We start from the raw sequence: 16,560 nt of genomic DNA, 5'->3' as shown, positions 1-16,560 counted from the left end.
TGGTAACCATAAATTTGTTTTCTATTTGTTTTGTAAATAAGTTCATTTGTATCCTTTTTTTTAGATTCCACGTATAAGCGATATCATGTGATATTTGTCTTTCTCTGCAAAGAACTAAATTTTTAGCTGCCAGCCTCATGTGTCCATGTGAATAGTCTTAACAGTACCACGAATTTAATTCATCATCTTCTGTTCCAACCATCTCCTGGAAGAAGGCATCATGGTATACTAGAAGAATGTGTGATCTCAATCAGCTAGACTTAGGTGCAAATCACAGCTCTGCTTACCAGTTCCAAGGAACCATGACATTAAAGAATAATCTTTAAAACAAAGGAGGTGGCATATTTGGTATGGAAAAAAAATGACTCAATGACAGACATTTAGAGGATGGTCAGCCGTGCTAGTAAAGGTTACTTCAGGAAAAAGAAGTATCTTTCTTGAAGTTCTTTATGGACAAGCTAGATACTTTTCTCTAAGACTTGGCTTAAGTCACACTGACTAGAGGATTATGGCAGCCTTTGATATGGCTGATTCCATAGCTTTATCCTATTGGGAAGATAGAAAGTTATTTTTCCTTTTTGGTAAAGTATTTGCATAAACTTTTTTGAGACAGATGTCACTTAGATACACTAAAGTTAATCTATTGATAGATTAATAAAGATGATAACCAATGGTCAAATAGGCTTAGAAGGGATGCTAAAGCCAGCAAGTATCTTTCCTGAAGACAACTTCACCCTGAAAGCTGTTACAGTAGACAATATACTCCCAAACTTAGAATATTTACATGGATGGCTCCATGTGGATACCTGGGAGCACCAAAGGGGATAAGAGCTTTTTTGGTTTTAATCCCACCTACTGTCCAATAAAGTAGGAGGAAAAACAGAAAACCTAGCAAAGTTTCCAGAGAAAATAAATTTTAGGTGCATGTATGCTATTTGAATGTAACCAAGGGTTTTCCAAAGATCAAAGTGGTATCCTCACCAGCTGTTGCATGAACACAGTGAAAAAATAAGCCAAAATCAGTAAGACAGAATTATCAGGTCAAATCAAGATTTCTGTGGCAGACTAGTTTCAAGAAATTACCACTTTCTTAAAAGTATGTGGAAACAGAAATGCCAGCCAAAGATTCACTATTCAAGAGAAGCTTTAGACCGCCTAACAGCTTATTAGAAAAAGGAGCTCTAATGGATAACATGAGGATTTCATTTGAGTAGCTATTCATAAGAAGTCAAAATGAAGTAGAGTCATTAATGAGTTAGAGCAATGAGTGACAAAGCTTTGGGAAGGAGCTGAGACAAGGCTGCAAAAGGCCTCTCCCTACCTGACATGATGAAGAGGAAAAAGAAAAAGGCATCAGTGACTTGGAAAGAGGATATGAAGAATAAAAGCTGAAGAATCATCTCATTCAGAAATCAAGCCTGCAATACATAGACCCCAGAAGACATGATGGACATTTCTGGCTGGAACCTGCGATACACACAGAGCCCGTGACTTGGAAATAACCCCAAATTTTGCATTTCCGATATCCAAACTACCCTCTGCAGAGGGCACAGCCTGACTGCAGAGGGACAGAGGAAGAAACAGGAAGGCCACCTCCTCTCCTCCCCAAGCAAAGCTAGAATTCCTGAGAATACAAGGAGGGTTCTGAGAGAAGCTGAGGTGTACGTGTGGTGCAGGAGGGGCTTCTCCCGAGCAAATTACGTGGCGATTAGGAGCTGCAGCAAGGGCCTGGGGACAGGCCATTAGACCTTTGTACATCACAGGCTTGAGAGTAGGATATTGAAACTGTTTTACACTATCCTCTCAAAGGAGATGTTAAAAATTTGAAAATACCAGCGTCCCTCACTAGCTTAGCACTGAATGTTACCAGGAAGGCTCAAGACAGAAAAATGGGCCTCTCATGGAGAGCAGTTTCTGAAGGAAGTAAGAACAGCATAAATCTTATCCCTACCTGATAGCTTCTTCCACAGACTGGCCAATAATATTAGAAGAAGGACCTGGCTGAGATAGTGGTGTCAGGCTTATCACCCACTTCACTGGCTTGTAGTACTCATCACTGGAACTTAACAGATAAAATAGTGTGGTCAGGAAAATTATCTGCAAAACAAAGGACAGTACCTCCTAAAATATCACATTTGGAAACTACAGGAAGGAAACATAAATGGAACCAAGAACACGCTTTACTGCAGAAGGAGTGTGACATGTACTCATCTGTGGGTACATACCAGAGACAGAACAAAGTTGAGGAGGGCAGTCCCGCTGTAGAAGAGGATGGTCAGGAGCGTGGTGACAGTGGTGAACAGCAGGCTCACGTTCCGGCTCATAACGATCCACAGAGACTCTAAGATCTGGTGAGGAGAGAAGGCTAAATGTTAGAACTAATCCTCAGGAAAGAAGTTTCTACAGCTACCTAGTGTGCTCTTCATGTAGTGTTTTAGTACCATAAACTGAAACGACAAGAACTGAGTATTATTTTATCTGAAAACATTTGAATGTTGATTAGTAAGGAAAATGGTTAAGTAAGTTATGGTGAATGTACTACAAATAATAACAGGCAGCCATTAAAACATCTCTATTATAACACAGAAAAATATTTTATGATACAATGCTAAGTTTAAAGAACAGGACAAAAAAGCTTATTTATAGCATGATTATAACTATGAAAATGGCACGCATAGAAAAAATACCTACAGAAGAATATGCCAGAGTGCAACCTGTAGTTGTATGTAGCTTGTAGGACCACAAGCACAGGCCATGAAATTCTAACATTAGTCTGATTAGCTATACCTCCCCCACCGACTTGCCATCTTCAACTTAGAACCAACAACAAACACAAAAGCATCACTTCAATGACTTCACTAAAGTCACAATGAAAGAAGTGAACAGATGGGGTCAGAGCTCTGCAGCTGAAAACCTTTCCTCAGATAGATAATGACCCTATATCAAGACCTACTGAGTTCATCTGATCCATCACCTGCAAATTCACCAGAAGCAGATGTTAATACGTGTTAAATATTACTGAAAGAAGATGTATAATATCTATAACACACCTACGTGTTTTCACGTAGGTGTGTTATAGATATTTCCTATCTCTTCATGAACTTAAAGTCCCATATGATAATGTCTGTTCTATTATTCTCCCCAAGAGGACTATCCTTCCTCTTAATGAAAAACAAGGAAGCAAGATGATCAGAAAAACACCTTCCATTATAGTTTTCAAAATGCTCACATAAACCTCACAGCAATGCAGCGAGGGAAGCAATGTCGATGATATCATCTTTATTTTACAGATATACAAACCGAAGCTCAGAGATTTTTTAAAACTTGCCCAAGGGCATGAAGCTAATAAGCGGAACTAGAGCTGGGACCAGAACTCCTAATGGCTGGTTTTATTTTGGTGCCCTTTCCAAAAGAGAAATTCTGTTTTTTGTCATATGCTCAAGTTATACCATCTCTTCCATGAAAGGCCTATCCATTCCTTTCCTACCTCAAATGTACCACTTATAAAGGCATATTTTGTTGTCCTCGGCATTTCTTGCAAACCTCAGCTCAGCCTTCGTAAGAGGACTTTGGCAGGCTAGTTTCATTTACAATAACTCCTTACATAAAATCTTGAAAATGCTTCACGATGCCTACAAAAATATGCATGATTGACTGTTTGACCTTATGGGATAAAGAATGAATGAATAATGCCACTGATTCTAAGAAACAAACCAACAATGCCCTTACTTGTGATTTTTACAAACATTCTTTTGGGGAATTCAGTCACTTTGGAATTTTTATCAAAAAAAATTTTTAAATAGTTTCTGGGTCATACTGATAGGAAATACTCTGTGGTAATTCTTAAGAAATTAACTGAATACATTAATTGTAGACTGGTAGTCACCAACAATCCAGTAACTTTTCTATGTACTCAAAGGGATTAGGAAGAAAGGTTCAGAAAAGAAGAAAGAGATGCTGGGTATTATAAAACCAAAAAATTCAATCAAGGGCTGACCTTGACAGTTTCTTAAAATTTGTTCTGATGAGATAGGTGGTGATATTAAAGAATGTGACTTTTTTTAATACTGTATAACAAAACGTGTCAATATTTAGAATATATATATTAGATATTAGTGAACCAATATTCCAAATGACCAGTGCACATTACAAAATCATGTAAGGGTAGAAGATCCATTCCTAGCCAAGACAGATCAAGGGACCTTAACATAAGAGAGTAGAAAAAGTTCACTGATACGGTTTCAAATTCTACACTGCAACTAACCTTTAAGAAATACCATTTGTTGAGTTTTGGTGTAGTATCAAAGAATAGTCACGATGATCTGAAAAGGTTATTAAAAGACTACCCTCTTTTCCAGCTACATATCTGTGTGAGGCTAGATTTCCTCATATACTTCAACCAAAACAACATATTCCAACAGACTGAATGCAAAAACAAATATGAGAAACCAGACATTAAACAGGTTTGCAAGAATGTAAAGAAAGCCACTCTTCACACTAAATCATTTTTTTTGTTTTGGAAAATGGTTATTTTTCAGACATAACAAGCATGTTCTTCATGTCAACAAGTAACGTTATTTTTTAGTGAATTGATAAATATGTTTAAAGTTCTCAGTTTTAACTGCTAATACAATAAGTATCAACAGAACCCCCATCAGCAAAAGCTCTTCGGAGTCCTCACACCAAAATGTGAGAGCCACTGGACCACAGAAAACAGAGGGAAGGGATTAGCAAAAACAACATTCTTAGAACTGAAGGACACAAATTTCTAGATGTAATTTCAAACTGTTGTATCTACATTAGGTGATTGGGAGAAACGGAAAATGTGAGTGCAGGGATGGGTGAAGGGACTGGGTGAAGGGACCAAAGGAGTCATAAGAAAACCCCAAGGGAGCTGTAAGGAAGCACTGAGGGACTTGTATCTTCATCTTCCATGTTAGGAAGCCAAAAGATAATATTGTAAAACCAAGAAAGAGCAGCATAAACATTATTTAAGAAATTTAGAGGTAAATACATAGAGAAAGCTAAAAGAATTGAGAGCTCTTTTTGGAGAATGAGACTGAACTGGGGAAGCACAGAGCAGGGGCACTGCTATTTTTTATTAAAAACCTTAAACATTTTTGACCTTTCAGCTATGGTCATCTATTATTTTGATAAAAATTAAATTTTAAAAATATCTAGCACAGCAAACCTCCACTTTTATTAACATGATGAGAGTTACAAGTTTATTCACAAGAGAAGTCTTCTCATCTCTGTGAAAAGGCACAGACCAAAATATCTCACAAAGTATGCTATGGAATGAAGAACAGTCGCTGAAACTTGGCAACACGGCAAGCTGCTCCTTGCTGCCTTTGATCCTTTGGTAAACGAGGCAGAGGTGGGTGGTGCATGAGGGAAGGACGGGTGGGATGATAATAAGCAAAGCCTTTAAACATCCAGTCTCTCTAATGTGACTGGAACCATGTTTCCATCTGCCAAAGGGCTTCACCCACCAAAGGTGGCTCCCTCTCTAGTGTTCCAACTGGGGACATTCTGGTCAGCCTAGGGGACAAGGATACCATCTCAGAATCTGAGAGCCACGGCATCACGTGTGCTACCTGAGTCAGCATCTCTTGGTTACTCTTCAACCACAGAGGAGGCATCAGGGGAGCTACACCTGAGGCCTATGGCTTTTGGACATCTTTCTAGTGCATTTCGAACTCTCCAAACTGTAAATGTCATGGCATTAAAAACAGGGTACCGAAAGGCCTTTCAGTGTGTGAAGAAAACTGGGAATTAGAGTTTCTGTTTTTGTTTCTAAGTCCAGTTTAACTATAAATACTACTTCTTACCGAAAGAAATGTCTCAATGTTCTCATGGACAAAGGAAGCGATATCCTGCCAGTCCAGAATGTCTCCCAGCCAGCTATTCTGACGACTTATGTGCATCTTTTGTCCTTTGAGCCTTCCAGAGTGCGTTACATTCTATGGAATAGAACAGTTCAGACGTGAAATCTCCATCTTAACCTGAAGAATAGGAGGTATAAATAGCCTATTTTGTTTTAGGTCCACTTGAGCAATTTAGTAAGTACACAAAGGTGAAAAACTTTGTATTATTAAAGAAATCAACAAAGAACTCCACCGAAAGACCTGAAATATATTTTTCTGTTTACATTCTAGTTACTGTGTCTCAGCCTAGCTTAAATGCTTCCCTTCTAAGTATGTTCATGAACACACTTTACTCGTCAGTATGTTCAACTGAACACAAACACAGCATATACTTTCATCTAACTTTTCCCTTTTAGCCCCTCTAACCTTTCTCTTGGTCTCCCAGGTTTGCTTTTTTCCCTCCTTTGCTCATCTCTCTTATTACTCCTCCATACACGCTAAAGGAAGCAGAGGGGAAATAAGAATATGAAAAAGTACAGCTAAAACCAATACAATGTTATATGTCAATCATATCTCAATAAAACAGGGGAAAACAAGGGTCGGGGGGAATCTAACTTGTCTATCTGGAAGAGAATTACATTGGCAGAAATGCAGGAATAACAGATTTGAAAGAGTGATGTATAAACAAAGTGACTGGTAAGGTTAAAATTTAGAAATAGAAGTAGATTCTTAACACTCTTGTGTTTCCATTCTCGCACTTTTTTCAAACAGCACTGTGATGCCAGCCTTCATTATGCAATGAAGACATTAGGTCCTAGTAAAAGAGGTAAAGAAAGCAATGCACTTACCCACTTACAAACCTATGCTTTTAAAACACTGACCACCCTGGACCATAAGTGAAGCTCAAAGGGGGTGAGGGACAGTAAAAGCTGTTTGTCTGTAAGCAGAAGCCCCAGAGTCAGCAGAAGAAGTGGATACAACCTTTCCAATAGTCTGGCTCTTCAGCAGATATCTACCCAGAGATCCCCCAGTTTGTTTTAACTCCCAGTTTTGGAAACCCACAAAATACCACTGTTCCTTCGACTCCTCCTGGAGCAAGAGTACACAATGCCAAACAGGTCACTGAGCAACAAATTCAAATTTAAATCAAGCCCTCCTACCCCCAAACCCCAAGTTAAGAGATTTATTTATGTTTCTCTTCTGTTTAGATCAACTCTGGGAAAACCCAACCACGAACTCTGCCCCACTCTATCTCCTTCCCCTGGATGGGCATCTTCCACAGCACAGCTCCTAATGGCCCACAGGCCTTGCCAACACAGTGTATACAACAGCCCAGCACAACTAGCTGCTTTCAAACCATCACTTTTATATTTAATGAAAAATGATACTATTTTTCGTCATAAATTCTGAAATAGGAGTACATCAGCACAAGTAGCATTAAAGGTTTATTTAAAATAAAATAAATATCTCTAAACTTTTGGATCCATTTTCACTTCCTCAAAGAGAAAAGTTCTTAGTCTGGAGCTGTATTGTCCCAAATAGTAGCCACTACCCACATATGGCTACTGAGTACCTAAAATGTGGCTAGTCCAAAACCTGAGATGTGCTGTTAGTGTAAAAGATAAACTGGATTTCTAAGACTTAGAATGGAAAAAATTTTATATATATATATATATAAAAAAAATATATAAAATCTCATTAAATTTTTTTATTCATTCCATATGGAAATGACATATATTGGGTATACTGGGTTAAGTAAAATACATTATTAAAATTAATTTCACCTGTCCTAGTTTTTTTTTTAATGTGGCCACTAGAAAAATTAACATTACATGTATGACTTGCATTCATTACATTTCTACTGTACAAATCTGGTCTAGAGGATGGGATGCTGTTGATGGTAATGAACAGAGGATGGAATACTGATACACCAGAGAGACTGGTGGGTTCTGCCATGGAGACTAATCATCAATTCAAGCTGACTTTTAGTGACCTGAGGTTTAAGAACTTGCAGCTTAAAAATGTCAATAAATGAAATCCCAATGTTAACACAATCCTACCTAGTCAATGAGTCCATAAAATAAAAGGACACTATTAGTTTACAACTGAAATCCTTAGCTAAAATAACTTACCTTTACAAACCAAGAATGATACAGTCTGTCCCAAAGTTCTAGTACTTGCTTTTCAATTACAGCAGTATTGTTCACCTTATCTCCAAGAATTTTATGAAGCTGGAAGAAATACAGATATAATCTGGGTTAATATTTCAGGCAACAATCCAGTAAAATTAATACATGCTGGGTCTTTATATTTGTTCCAAATCAAACTAAAATGTTCCAGCCTATTTAATTGCCTCTAACCACATTATGTTCTTTCCTTAAATTCTACTCCTCAATATCCCCAGTAAATTTCCTCTCTCCCGTCTTTTTGCTTCTTTTTTCTTTCCTTTATTCTTAGGTCTCTAAGAGAGCTTCTTTAGGTTTTAAGAGAATGAAGCCATGCTTACTGACTTTTCTGATCTTACCTGCCCTCAGTCTTCTCTGCTAGCTCACTTCTCTGAGCTTCAAAAGCTTAAGTGCTGCAGGAATCTACCTTTGGTCCTCTTCTAGCTATATTCTCTCCTTAGGCCATGTTATGGGCTTAATTGTGTCCCCCGCCCCTAAATTCTTATGTTGAAGTCCTAACCGCCAGTACCTCAGAATGTGACTGTATTTGGAGATAGGGTCTTTAAGGAGGTAACCAAATTAAAATGAGATCATTGGGGTAGGTCCTAATTCAATATTACTGTGTTCTTATAAAAAGAGGACATTAGGACATAAACACACATAGAGGGAAGACCATGTGAAGACAAAGGCCATCTATAAGCCAAGCTGAAAGAGGCCTCAGAAGAAACTAACTCTGCTGACTCCTTGATCTTGGACTTGTAGCCTCTAGAACTGTGAGAAAATTAATTTATGTTGTTGAAGCACAAAGTTCATGGTACTTTGTTATGGCAGCCCTACCAAAACTAATACAGTTCATCTCTACCAATCACATGGGTACTATCTGATATTCAAACTTCCATCTACAGCCCAGCTCTCTCCCTTGAGCTCCAGCTACGTATGTCTGATTGTATGTCTACTTAAGATATTTAATATGCCCTGAAACAGAATTACCAATCTACATGCAACACCTACACCCCACTACCACCTCCAATTCTTTTCATCTAAGTGTACAGCTATCCTTCTAGTTGGACAAACCAAAAACTTCCTTCCCTTTCACTCCATAACCAATCCATGAGCAATTCATGTCAAGACAACCTCAAAAACATATCCCAAATATGACAATTTCTCTCAATTTCCACTTCTACAATCTTAGTCCAACTCATCAACATCTCACCTGGACTATCAGAATAATCTTTCAATTGGTCTCCCTGCCTTCTTCGTTCTTGCCCACTTCTCCATAAAGCAGCCAAAATGAGCTTTCAATATCCTAAATCTGGTCATATCCTTGTTTTAAAGTCCTTTGTAGCTAAATTAAAATCCCAAGTTCTTTATGACCTAAAGGCTTGTCTCATCACCACATTCCCTATTCCAGCCACACTGACCTTTCTTTCCCTCATTCAAGCTCCTTCCCATCTCAGGGCCTCTGAATTTTCTATGCCCTCAACTTGAAACATTCTTTTTGCAGACCTTCATAAATTGCCTCCTTCTCACCATTCAAGTCTTAGTGAAAACATTACCTTCTCAGAGGCATTCTCTGGCCATTCTAGCTAAAGCATCACTTGGAGTTACTCTCTACCACATCACTCTGTTTACTCTGGTCACAGCACTTTCAGATCTGAAACTTTTATTTGTTTGCACGTTTAATGCTTGTCTCCTTTCACCCGGAATGTAAGGCTCCAGGAGAGTTGTAACTCTTTCTGGTTTACTGCTTTTCGCCAGCATTTAGAACAGTGCCTGACATGTTTGTGCACTGGCTGTCACTTTCTTCATTCTCGTCATCAGAGAAGGGACAGAGGAAATGTGCTCATTACTTATTCTCTTGCTGTATCAGGGCAGTATCTCTAGGTACAAATTTTAGAAAGAGAATGCAAGTAGAAAGGATAGTTAAAGCAAGGATGTTGCATGACAAAAGTAAACTGAATATTGAGAAAATAGTAAACTGGGAGGTCTGAGTAGAACCCAAACAATGCATAGAGGACATGGCAGATATGGCTGACAAAGTAGGCTGAGGGCAGACAGACATGAACCCTCTCTGTTCATATCTGAACACACCCTATAAAAAACTCTTTTCCTTTCCTGAGTGTAACATTTTTTTCCCTAGTTTTGACCCTTTCTACACTTTAGTTCTTAGGACCCAATTCTTACATGATTCTTAGCTGCATAAGATCTGAGCTTATTGGAAAGCTACCTCTGCAATTTCAATGGTTCTTTTTTTTTTAAACAATTTTACTGAGACATAACACACACCTTAAAATTCAACCATTCTTTTATATATATATCATTTTTTTTTAAACATCTTTATTGGAGTATAATTGCTTTACCATGTTCTCTTAGTTTCTGCTGTATAACAAAGTGAATCAGCTATATGTATACATATATCTCCATACCCCCTCTTTTATGCGTGTCCCTCTCACTCTCCCTATCCCACCCCCCTAGGTGGTCACAAAGCACCGAGCTGAGCTCTCTGTGCTATGCGGCTGCTTCCCACTAGCTATCTATTTTACATCTGGTAGTGTATATATGTCAATGCTACTCTCTCACTTCGTCCCAGCTTACCCTTCCCACTCCCGTGTCCTCAAGCCCATTCTCTACGTCTGCGTCTTTACTCCTGTCCTGCACATAGGTTCATCAGAACCGTTTTTTTTTTTAGATTCCACACATACGTGTTAGCATACAGTATTTGTTTTTCTCTTTCTGACTTACTTCACTCTGTATGACAGACTCTAGGCCCATCCACCTCACTACACATAGTTCAATTTCGTTTTTTTTTTATGGGTGAGTAATATTCCATTGTGTATATGGGCCACATCTTCTTTATCCATTCATCTGTCGATGGATACGTAGGTTGCTTCCATGTCCTGGCTATTGTAAATAGTGCTGCAATGAACACTGCAGTACATGACTCGTTTTGAATTACGGTTTTCTCTGGTTATATGCCCAGTAGTGGGATTGCTGGGTCATATGGTAGTTCTATTTTTAGTTTTTTAAGGAACCTCCATACTGTTCTCCATAGTGGCTGTATCAATCTACATTCCCACCAACAGTGCAAGTTTTCTCCACACCCTCTCCAGCATTTATTGTTTGTAGATTTTTTGATGATGGCCATTCTGACCGGCGTGAGATGATACCTCATTGTAGTTTTGATTTGCATTTCTCTAATGATTAATGATGTTGAGCATTCTTTCATGTGTTTGTTGGCAATCTGTATATCTTCTTTGGAGAAATGTCTATTTAGGTCTTCTGCCCATTTTTGGATTGGGTTGTTTGTTTTTTTGATATTGAGCTGCATGAGCTGCTTGTATATTTTGGAGATTAATCCTTTGTCAGTTGCTTCATTTGCAAATACTTTCTCCCATTCTGAGGGTTGCCTTTTCATCTTGTTTATGGTTTCCTTGTTGTGCAAAAACTTTTAAGTTTCATTAGGTCCCATTTGTTTATTTTTCCTTTTATTTCCATTTCTCTAGGAGGTGACTCAAAAAGGATCTTGCTGTGATTTATGTCATAGAGTGTTCTGCCTATGTTTTCCTCTAAGAGTTTTATAGTGTCTGGCCTTACATTTAGGTCTTTAATCCATTTTGAGTTTATTTTTTTGTACGGTGTAAGGGAGTGTTCTAATTTCATTCTTTTACATGTAGCTGTCCAGTTTTCCCAGCACCACGTTTCTCCATTGTATATTCTTATCAAAGATAAGGTGACCAGGGTTTCCCTGGTGGCGCAGTGGTTAAGAATCCGCCTGCAAATGCAGGGGACACGGGTTCGAGCCCTGGTCCGGGAAGATCCCACATGCCACGGAGCAACTAAGCCCGTGCGCCACAACTACTGAGCCTGCGCTCTAGAGCCCACGAGCCACAACTACTGAGCCCACCTGCCACAACTACTGAGCCCACCTGCCACAACTACTGAAGCCCGTGTGCCTAGAGCCCATGCTCTGCAACAAGAGAAGCCACTGCAATGAGAAGCCCGCGCACAGCAATGAAGAGTAGCCCCCGCTCGCCGCAACCAGAGAAAGCCCATGCGCAGCAACAAAGACCCAACGCAGCCAAAAATAAAAATAAATAAAATAAATAAATTTTAAAAAAAAGAAAAAGATAAGGTGACCATATGTGCGTGGGTTTATCTCTGGGCTTTCTATCCTGTTCCATTGATCTATATTTCTGTTGTTGTGCCAGTACCATACTGTCTTGATTACTGTAGCTTTGTAGTACAGTCTAAAGTCAGGGAGCCTGATCCCTCCAGCTCCAATTTTTCTTTCTCAACATTGCTTTGGCTAATCAGGGTCTTTTGCGTTTCCATACAAATTGTGCAATTTTTTGTTCTAGTTCTGTGAAAAATGCCATTGGTAGTTTGATAGGGATTACGTTGAATCTGTAGATTGATCGGGATAGCACAGTCATTTTCACAAGGTTTATTCTTCCAATCCAAGAACATGATATATCTCTCCATCTGTTTGTATCGTCTTTAATTTCTTTCATCAGTGTCTTATAGTTTTCTGCATACAGGTCTTTTGTCTCCTTAGGTAGATTCCTAGGTATTTTATTCTTTTTGTTACAATGGAAAATGGGAGTGTTTCCTTAATTTCTCTTTCATATTTTTCATCATTAGTGTATAGGAATGCAAGAGATTTCTGTGCATTAATCCTGCTATTTTACCAAATTCATTGTTAGCTCTAGTAGTTTTCTGGTAGCATCTTTAGGATTCTCTATGTATAGTATCATGTCACCTGCAAACTGTCAGTTTTACTTCTTCTTTTCCTATTTGGATTCCTTTTATTTCTTTTCCTTCTCTGACTGCTGCGGCTAAAACTTCCAAAATTATGTTCAATAATAGCGGTGAGGGGCTTCCCTGGTGGCGCAGTGGCGGAGAATCTGCCTGTCAATGCAGGGAGCATGGGTTCGAGCCCTGGTCTGGGAAGATCCCACATGCCGCGGAGCAACTAGGCCCGTGAGCCACAACTACTGAGCCTGCGCGTCTGGAGCCTGTGCTCCGCAACAAGAGAGGCCGCGATAGTGAGAGGCCCGCGCACCGCGGTGAAGAGTGGCCCCCGCTTGCCGCAACTAGAGAAAGCCCTCGCACAGAAACGAAGACCCAACACAGCCAAAAATTTTTTTAAAAAATAAATAAATAATAGCGGTGAGAGTGGGCAACCTTGTCTTGCTCCTGATCTTAGAGGAAGTGGTTTCAGTTTTTCACCATTGAGAACAATGTTGGCTGTGGGTTTGTCATATATGGCTTTTATTATGTTGAGGTAGGTTCCCTCTATGCCTACTTTCTGGAGAGTTTTTACCATAAATGGGTGTTGAATTTTGTCAAAAGCTTTTTCTGCATCTGTGAAATTATCATATGGTTTTTATCCTTCAATTTGTTAATATGGTGTGTCATGTTGATTGATTTGTGTATAATGAAGAATCCTTGCATTCCTGGGATTAACTCCACTTGATCACAGTGGATGGTCCTTTTAATGTGCTGTTAGATTCTGTTTGCTAGTATTTTGTTGAGAATTTTTGCATTTATGTTCATCAGTGATATTGGCCTGTAGTTTTCTTTTTTTGTGACATCTTTGTCTGGTTTTGGTATCAGGGTGATGGTGGTCTCGTAGAATGCGTTTGGGAGTGTTCCTCCCTCTGCTATATTTTGGAAGAGTTTTGAGAAGGACAGGTGTTAGCTCTTCTGTAAATATTTGATAGAATATGCCTGTGAAGCCATCTGGTCCTGGGCTTTTGTTTGCTGGAAGATTTTTAATCACAGTCTCAATTTCAGTGCTTGTGATTGGTCTGTTTATATTTTCTATTTCTTCCTAGTTCAGTCTCGGAAGGTTGTGCTTTTCTCAGAATTTGTCCATTTCTTCCAGGTTGTCCATTTTATTGGCATAGAGTTGCTTGTAGTAATCTCTCATGATCCTTTGTATTTCTGCAATGTCAGTTGTTACTTACCCTTTTTCATTTCTAATTCTGTTGATTTGAGTCTTCTTCATTTTTTTCTTGATGAGTCCGGCTAATGGTTTATCAATTTTGTTTATCTTCTCAAAGAACCAGCTTTTAGTTTTATTCATCTTTGCTATTGTTTTCTTCATTTCTTTTTCATTTATTTCTGATCTGATCTTTATGATTTCTTTCCTTCTGCTAACACTGAGTTTTGTTCTTCTTTCTCTAACGCTTTAGGCGTAAGCTTAGGTTGTTTACTTGAGATTTTTCTTGTTTCTTGAGGTAGGATTGTATTGCTATGAACTTTCCTCTTAGAACTGCTTTTGCTGCATCCCATCAGTTTTGGGTCGTCGAGTTTTCATTCTCATTTGTTTCTAGGTATTTTTTTATTTCCTCTTTGATTTTTTCAGTGATCTCTTGGTTATTTAGTAGCATCTTGTTTAGCCTCCACGTGTTTGTATTTTTTACAGTTTTTTTCCTGTAATCAATATCTAGTCTCATAGCGTTGTGGTCGGAAAAGATACTTGATATGATTTCAATTTTCTTAAATTTACCAAGGCTTGATTTGTAACCCAAGATATGATCTATCCTGGAGCATGTTCCATGAGCACTTGAGAACACTAATAATGAAAAATCTGAAAGTGAAATTAAGAAAACACTCCCATTTATCACTGCAACAAAAAGAATAAAATACCTAGGTATAAACCTACCTAAGAAGACAAAAGACCTGTATGCAGAAAATTATAAGACACTGATGAAAGAAATTAAAGATGATATAAATAGATGGAGAGATATACCATGTTCTTGGATTGGAAGAATCAACATTGTGAAAATGACTCTATTACCCAAAGCAATCTACAGATTCAATGCAATCCCCATCAAACTACCACTGGCATTTTTCACAGAACTAGAACAAAAAATTTCACAATTTGTATGGAAACACAAAAGACCCCGAAGAGCCAAAGCAATCTTGAGAAAGAAAAACGGAGCTGGAGGAAACAGGTTCCCTGACTTCAGACTATACTACAAAGCTACAGTAATCAAGACAGTATGCTACTGGCACAGAAACAGAAATATAGATCAATGGAACAGGATAGGAAGCCCAGAGATAAACCCACGCACATATGGTCACCTTATCTTTGATAAAGGAGGCAAAAATATACAATGGAGAAAAGATAGCCTCTTCAATAAGTGGTGCTGGGAAAACTGGACAGCTACATGTAAAAGAATGAAATTAGAACACTCCCTAACACCATACACAAAAATAAACTCAAAATGGATTAAAGACCTAAATGTAAGGCCAGACACCATCAAACTCTTAGAGGAAAACATAGGCAGAACACTCTATAACATAAATCACAGCAAGATCCTTTTTGACCCACCTCCTAGAGAAATGGAAATAAAAACAAAAATAAACAAATGGGACCTAATGAAACAAAAGCTTTTACACAGCAAAGAAAACCATAAACAAGACGAAAAGACAACCCTCAGAATGGGAGAAAATATTTGCAAAGGAAGCAACTGACAAAGGATTAATCTCCAAAATTTACAAGCAGTTCATGCAGCTCAATATCAAAAAAACAAACAACCCAATCCAAAAATGGGCAGAAGACCTAAATAGACATTTCTCCAAAGAAGATATACAGATTGCCAACAAACACATGAAAGGATGCTCAACATCACTAATCATTAGAGAAATGCAAGTCAAAACTACAATGAGATATCATCTCACACCAGTCAGAATAGCCATCATCAAAAAATCTACAAACAATAAATGCTGGAGAGGGTGTGGAGAAAAGGGAAGCCTCTTGCACTGTTGGTGGGAATGTAAATTGATACAGCCACTATGGAGAACAGTATGGAGGTTCCTTAAAAAACTAAAAATAGAACTACCATATGATCCAGCAATCCCACTACTGGGCATATACCCTGAGAAAACCATAATTCAGAAAGAGTCATGTACCAAAATGTTCATTGCAGCTCTGTTTATAATAGCCAGGACATGGAAGCAACCTAAGTGTCCATCAACAGATGAATGGATAAAGAAGATGTGGCACATATATACAATGGAATATTACTCAGCCATAGAAAGAAATGAAATTGAGTTATTTGTAGTGAGGTGGATGGACCTAGAGACTGTCATTCAGAGTGAAGTAAGTCAGAAAGAGAAAAACAAATACTGTATGCTAACACATATATATGGAATCTAAAAAAAAAAAAAAAGTCGTCATGAAGAACCTGGGGCAAAACGGGAATAAAGACACAGACCTACTAGAGAATGGACTTGAGGATATGGGGAGGGGGAAGGGTAAGCTGGGACAAAGTGAGAGAGTGGCATGGACATATATACACTACCAAACGTAAAAAAGATAGCTAGTGGGAAGCAGCTGCATAGCACAGGGAGATCAGCTCGGTGCTTTGTGACCACGTAGAGGGCTGGGATTGGGAGGGTGGGAGGGCGGGAGATGCAAGAGGGAAGAGATATGGGGACATATGTATATGTATAACTGATTCACTTTGTTATAAAGCAGAAACTAACACACCATTGTAAAGCAATTATACTCCAAT

General features: G+C 38.6%; 1 protein-coding gene across 1 annotated transcript in view; it reads right to left on the bottom strand.

The window, feature by feature from the left end:
- TMEM245 (transmembrane protein 245) overlaps positions 1-16,560 on the bottom strand; it is a 97,038-nt gene that overhangs the window by 25,398 nt on the left and 55,080 nt on the right. The window contains exons 10-13 of the mRNA XM_061200129.1: positions 8,000-8,098; positions 5,832-5,963; positions 2,226-2,348; positions 1,952-2,097 (exon numbers count right to left, since the gene is read on the bottom strand). Of these exons, the coding sequence (XP_061056112.1) occupies positions 1,952-2,097; positions 2,226-2,348; positions 5,832-5,963; positions 8,000-8,098 (500 nt within the window). The remainder of the gene's footprint in view (positions 1-1,951; positions 2,098-2,225; positions 2,349-5,831; positions 5,964-7,999; positions 8,099-16,560) is intronic.

Source organism: Eubalaena glacialis, chromosome 9 (genome assembly GCF_028564815.1).
Source record: "Eubalaena glacialis isolate mEubGla1 chromosome 9, mEubGla1.1.hap2.+ XY, whole genome shotgun sequence".
Lineage (NCBI taxonomy): Eukaryota > Metazoa > Chordata > Mammalia > Artiodactyla > Balaenidae > Eubalaena > Eubalaena glacialis.
Note: the sequence above shows the minus strand (reverse complement) of the source record. Positions and strands in the feature narration are given on the sequence as shown.